The sequence below is a fragment of the Diaporthe batatas genome, assembly GCF_019321695.1.
Source record: "Diaporthe batatas strain CRI 302-4 chromosome Unknown Contig00001, whole genome shotgun sequence".
NCBI lineage: Eukaryota > Fungi > Ascomycota > Sordariomycetes > Diaporthales > Diaporthaceae > Diaporthe > Diaporthe batatas.
Genome location: NW_025408548.1, coordinates 3908303 through 3915106, shown reverse-complemented (window position 1 = coordinate 3915106; position 6804 = coordinate 3908303). Strand labels below are relative to the sequence as shown.

General features: G+C 55.8%; 1 protein-coding gene across 1 annotated transcript; it reads left to right on the top strand.

The window, feature by feature from the left end:
* Positions 1–3715: 3715 nt before the first annotated feature.
* Positions 3716–5023, top strand: KVR01_000780 (uncharacterized protein). The gene is made up of 4 exons (XM_044784083.1): positions 3716–3739; positions 3804–4034; positions 4142–4461; positions 4546–5023. The coding sequence occupies exons 3-4, from the start codon at positions 4195–4197 to the stop codon at positions 4858–4860; spliced, it is 582 nt and encodes a 193-aa protein (XP_044650729.1). The 5' UTR covers positions 3716–3739; positions 3804–4034; positions 4142–4194; the 3' UTR covers positions 4861–5023.
* Positions 5024–6804: the final 1781 nt, after the last annotated feature.

Here is a 6804-nt window from a genome sequence, read left to right as displayed (position 1 = left end):
CCGCCCCGTGAAACAGACTCAGGCCTGTGCGCTGCCCTACGAGGCCTGTGTTCCTCTGTAGGGGGGGACTGGCGGGAGGGTGGGCAGTGTCGGGCTGACCTTCCTGTCAAGCGGGAATTGCGACTGGGTATGGGAGTGAGCATGCAGCCCAGTGGCCCCTGTTCTGGCCTTGGCAGGACCCCACTCGTGCTGTAAACCAACACGCTTCGACCCAGGGCTCTGGGCCCGTCGAGCAACAGTTGCAGAAGACGGGCACTGCTATGGTATGCAGAGCTGTTCTGCAGGATCTCGCTCATATCGTATCTGTACGACCACGCTCGGGGTTTCTTCGCGAAGTGGCACTTGTCAACGCTGTCCCAATCCTTGCAACGGTGCCCCTGGAGCTGCAAAAGGACGACCATGCAGTCCATGTTCAGACTAGCAGGTTTTGGACATGGCATGTGTATTTGCATTTCTTCACCATCGAATCACGACTCGTTACCAGAGCGTCGGGTCGCAGTGCTCACGGCTGATGGACCGGGGAATCCGGACGCAACGCACCTTGCGACCATCATGGCCTCGTCCGCAGGCGCAGGGACTCTCAATGGCTGATCAACAGTCTCCAACTCGATGCAGATGACCGGTCACGCCTCCTCGCCAATGCTTGCAGAGCTTCATCAGGCGAAAGCGCGCTTAGCCGAAGCTCACCAACGCCAAAGGGTCCTTGGCGCGGGCGGATTGACTTTTTAGATCTTACAGTGTTCCTATGGTTTCCCTGCTGCGGTCAGTCCTGATCCCGTGGACCGTCCGTCCCCGTTGATGAGCAGAGGCTAGAAAGAATCGAACGATACAATCCATCCACGAGGCCACGGCCAGAGTTCATCCAGACTGCTGGAACGACACAGCACAATCATTCCGAGAATACGCCGCCGAGGTGGCTGAACAAATGTGAGGTGTGGTGTTTGGGACTGCCTGGCTCGCTACTTATCGCTGCATGTCTTTCTGTCGCCATGTACCGAATATCTGGCATTGGTTCGGTTATTTGGAATCCTGACAACGTACCGCACGAGATGACAGCCCCTTCAAGAAGCCACACTGATACTGCGAGGCAAATCCTCGCCAACCCGGATCTGGTCCAGGGAGGCCTTGCCACACCGGAAACGCGAGACTTAATCTCGGGGCTCGAGCTACTCCTGGATCGGACGATGTGGCCATTGCCATGCTGATGGGCCGTGGACAATAACTGCCCGGCCGATTTGTGGGCAGATCCTGCTTGGCCAAGAGACAACCGCTTCCAGTCCGCAGGGCTGGTGTCCAGGCACCTAGAGATGGGTCCAACGCACACAGTACGGTGTTAGTATTCTATCAACGTTCAGTTTTGGCACTTGTTGAGGCTCAAGATCTCGTTTTGTGTTCCCTCACAATGAAGCATTCGTATCACTGGTAGGGCCGGCCCCGGGATCTGAGGTTGTGCGACCCTGCCATGTCTCACAGGGAGATTGTATCATCGATAGGCGAGGAAGTACAAACAATATCGTGTGTGTCAGGCTTCTCGTTGGGAAGTGAGGCAGCGCCAGGGCGAGAAAGTTCCAGAAGCCGGTGAGAGCTCCCGTGCCGACCGCCATCCAGGTCAGAATACACTACATGAGCTACTCCTGCTGCCCATGCTGTGCCTTCTCCCGTTGATTTGCGGCCACCGAAAGCGGGTCCTTGCGATCGACTGCAGACCAGGCCGTCGAGGCGGCTCGGTGCAGCCTAGGCCGCACAGCGTCCAACGGCAACACCGCCCCAAGGCAGAAGTTTGACATCAGGCAGCGGGCCAGCCTACGAACAACCGTCCTGAAGACGAAATTGTGGAGAAACAAACAGAGCTGAACTGCGAAGAAGAGAGAAAAGGAGTCGACAGCCTCACTCGCCGGCGCGCACACAGCGAGCCCTCGCCGACCCACAGCAGCAGGTAGCCAACGCAGATGCAACCTCGGCAAAGGGCCAAAGCATTGAAGCCAACCACTGCGCAGCGGATAATCATGTAGTTGGAAACAGTCTGCGGCCATTCTAACCTCTCATTTGTTATCCGCATCGTCGAAACCAGCAGTGAGCCTTGTCCAAGTGCTCGACGTGCCACACCACCCGTCCCGAAGTGGTACCCGCATGCAGTGGCCCAATGTGCCGGTAGCCTGTTGAGTCCAGTCTCATGAGCCCGGAGGGAAGTAACTTGTACCCTTGTTAACCGGTGCCGGTGCTGTCTCTGCGTGACAATGGGGGGCCTGCCTCGGGGAGAGGATGTTGGGCCAGTCTGATGTGCTCACTGTGTTCACGCGATGGGCAGCAGTTAAGAGGCGCAAGTATAAAAGCTAGACCGAACCTCATGAGATGATCCAGATGCCTGAATCAAATCTTGTTCCAAATACTTAGCTGCTGAGCAGAGCACTGGGTAGTGTCGCTGTCTGTCTTCTTTGAACTCTCCCGATTCGCGTCTGCTTCCGGATCTCCTTCGCCAAAACTTAGAGTCCCGCCCCGTCACAAGATTCCTGCGAGTCTTGCAAACGTGGATCTGGCCTTTCTTGGCCTGTGAACTCTACTCAGACTCGGTGTTGGCTTTCAGGTCGGTTTTTTCGCGCCCTGTGTGCAGTCCGCCGGAGCTGATCACCACTCAGGCTGTCCGAGTACACACTCCCAATCCTTGGACGCAGACACATTGATGTAAGATCCGCCTCGCAAATAGGCTTGCTCTACCTTCGAGTTGCTTCCTCGGCCCGTCACGTACTAACAGGCTCCCCTTCAGCCACTCTTGTTCCGGGCCTGTCCCAGAGTGACGAGCTATCCCTCCGTGAGAACGCGCAATTCTCTCCCATCCTCGCCAGCAGCAGTCTTCCGAGACTGGAGTTCCTACTTCTGGGAACGGGTTGTAGAGGGCTACCAGTCCTTTGAAGCTCAGCTTGACTTCACAGAAGCTTCTTGGGGGACACACAAATACATAACAAGGCCTTCAATATGTCTACGACTACCCGGGCCATGCTCTCAAGCGCTGTCAAGAGGTCATTGCCTCGCCGAACCCTTGTTCTTCCTCAACGGCGAGGCCTAGCTGCCCACGTTGACGATCAGGCGACGCCCGGCGCAGGTGGCACACACCAGGCCCACGAGCACCTCCAGGGTGCCTCTCCCAAGGGTCACCATCCTGTTTCGACATCCCTGTTGTGGGGGGAGGAGTTCTGGCGAGATATTCCAGAGTACAGCAACGTGTCCAAGGAGCAGTTCCTCTCGTACAAATGGAGCGTGAGTGGCGCCTCAAGCATACCCACTACCCTCATGTGCGTATGTCTGTCTTTCTGAGTTGGCTAACATAGACTTGTACGTGAAGATAAACAACACAGTCGACAGTGTTCAGAGACTCCACCGATTTCTCAACTCTGTGGTACCTGATGAGATCCCAGACGGCGCGGGAGCCCAGTCCAAGGAGCAGTTCATTGAGGACATTTACTATGGTACCCAAGCAGCTCCAATGTCCCTCCGCATCACGCATGTCACCCCCTGATACGCGGCAAGAGTTTACCGCTAATACAGCTTCCTAGACCTTACCTCCTCAGCCGCATCAACTGGCGGGATCCCAAACATGACCCGATATTCCGCCAGTTTATCCCCTTGAAGTCAATAATGTTGCCAGACCACCCGAAGCTCGTCTTGGATCCTCTGGGCGAGAAGAAACACGAGGTTGTGAAAGGACTGATCCACAGGTATCCCGACAAGGCATTGTTTCTTGGTGAGTAGTCAATACTTCACTGGACTTACAGCACTGCTACTGTATAACTTACACAGTTTGGCAGCGGGATCTGTCTGCCCGACGTATTGCACATTCTGCACTCGAGCATACGCCATCGGAGGCGACACCAAGACGGTGAAAAAGAAGGCGTACAAGCCCGGGCGGCAACGGTGGGATGAGATCTTTGCCTACATCGAGGCCAACCCAAAGTTGCAGGACATTGTGATCTCAGGCGGTGACTCGTTTTATATCCACCCAGAGAACATTCGCAGCATCGGAAACCGTCTCCTCAACAGTGAGTAGCCTTGCGAAGCTGATCGCATCCTCTCGAGTGAGACAACAAGTCGACAGGCCTTTATCGCAGCCCTTGAACAACGCAAGCCGTGCTGACAAGCCCCTTAGTTCCGCACATTCGTCGATTCCGTTTTGCGTCCAAGGGACTGGCGGTGGCTCCCATGCGATTCATTGACGAGGCCGATGACTGGACCGATGCACTCATTCAGGTTACACAGAGAGCGCGGAAGCTTGGCAAGTCTGTGGCCATGCACACCCATTTCAACCACCCCAATGAGATCTCATGGATCACGGAGGCGGCGGCGCAGAGGCTGTACACGGCGGGCGTGACGGTTCGCAACCAGACAGTGCTGCTAAAGGACATCAACGACAATGTCCCGACCATGTCGAGCTTGATCCGAAGGCTGGCCGACAACAATGTCACGCCGGTAGGCAGCCCATCACACCACTCGTTTCTTTTATTCTTCTCTTGTGTCCTACGGCAATTGCTAAATGTTCTTACTGGATGTTAGTATTACGTCTACGTCTGTGACATGACCCAAAACGTCGAACATTACCGCACGCCGTTGCAGACCCTGCTGGACATTGAGTCCCAGATCCGGGGTTCCATCGCAGGCTTCAACATGCCGCAGTTTATCGTCGACCTTCCTGGAGGTGGCGGAAAGCGTGACGCATGGTCCTTTGATACTTATGAGAACGGGGTCTCGACGTTCACGGCCCCAGCGGTCACAGCGGCAGCCGCTGATCATATTGGGAGGCAGGAGCCACAGGTGTTCAAGTACTACGACCCCATCAACCACAACGCCGTTAACGATCTGGACGACTAGGGCTCAGCCAATCCTGACAGAGATATGCCCATAATCCAGCGAGTTGGGAAGAGGCCGTCAACCCTGTATTTTATTTTATCACACGTCTAATCGCTACTCAGCACTTTTTTATAGGGGGGAGGGTGGCTGGTTTCCATGCCGCAGCGATTGTCTACAGGTCGGGAAAGGAGATATTAGGAGACCAAACTTCTCAATTCAAGTTATTTCTTTTTAATTGATGGACCAGACTTGGACCATATTGCTGGCAGTGGTGCAAGATACCACCAGCCCGGATGGTACCGGCAGGGCAGCTTTAGACGCCACATCCCTGTAAATCCGTGTAAGACGATTGGCTGCTCGTCGCACTCTGCCAAGCCGGGCCCCTGTGCTCCCAAGAAGCGGACAAATGACTTTTGGGCCGGTCCTGGATGAAACCTCAGCTGCCTCCCTACAAGATGAAGCGCATAGTGAGACCAGCAGCTGATCTTCCCCACGCACTCTGCGCAGGATCGGATCTCTGGACAGGCGCAGGTCGCTCCTTGCTTGTGTAATCTCGCCAAAGCGTCTGTGCTGCGACCCCTGGGCCGACTGCGGGCCACCTGTAGCACGCTGTCAATGCATTGGGCAGGCGCTCTGCTCACATGACCGGCGGTTGACGCGGCGTTAGTGACGCGAGCGAGAGGCATTTTCTAGCGCCTTTACGAGACAAGATCCCATCATCCAGGACCCGGGCCGTGAGCGGGGACGCCGTCAGGGCCGCAATCCCAAGGGAATGGGTGGCTGAAATGAAATGGCACGATGGGGGAGAACATCGAGACCCTGCGCTCCATATAAAACCGGGACTATGGGTCCTGCATACCAATAATAGAGCATAAGCCGCACTCTATTGTGTCTGTGTGTTCGCGATTGAAGAGCGGCTTTCGCATGTCCCCCGATCGTATTGTCGGAAAGCTGCTCCGAGTTTGGATCTGGGGGAAGCATTGACATGGGATGAATATCGCATGGTAATTGGGAAGGCGCGGGGGGCTGCCGTCAAAGACTCGAGCCTCCCCCGCTTGATTTCATCCCCCTCTTGTCCACATCAGGCGTCAATCTCCTCGGTCTGCTTACCCTCATCTCCTCATCCGAAGGCGCCTTTCTCGCTCGGCCAAACCCGGGAGGCTGGTTCTGGTTGACGGTATCTTGGACGACCCCGAGAAGCACGTGTGGTGGAAACCAAGCTCAAACCACATCAAAACACTACATGGCCCAGTCTATGAGGGGTCTGAGGTTGATGTTCTGCTCTGATGCGCTGGTCCATCGTAGGGGGGGGGCTCCCGGGTTCGTCAAGTTTGCAAGTGCGTGAAATTTCGATGGGATTGCGATGAGCATGAGGTACCAACTTGCGCATCCAGGCAACACTGACAAGACGTGGGAGCTTGATGACCTCGGGAAAAGTCGGCGGCGCCATCTTCTGGCCTTTAGATGTGATGAATTAGAGCCGGCGGAAGCCCGGTGAAGTCTCGCAGCATCCTGCTGCCACGTGTAACCCTGACAAGATCTGACAGGCGCGGGTATTTTCTGAATGCAACGGGAGGAAACACAGATCAAGAGCAATGCACAATATTAATTACACACTGCACTGGGATATCACCGTGTGTTTCAGAGATGGGTTGAGCCGGACACCTTGTTTTCAAGTCCCACGGCTGTACGAAAGCATCGCGCAAGATTTAAGCTTATTCGTGTGTGGGCACACTCTTGGCCGTCAGCGCCGGCTGAATGCTGAGCTGGAGACGCTACCAAGAAGGTTCAGCCCGACCCTCGACAGGGACAATGTTGCCTCCGGACCGGCAGACCGGATTGCCGCCACCTGGGGAGGCGAGGATTGGCCGATGGCGCCCGCCCAGACTGTGGCTCAACGAGCAATGGCAGGAGGGCGGCGCCGGAATGCTCGAACGCGCCCTGGACGTCGACGGGTCGCGCGGA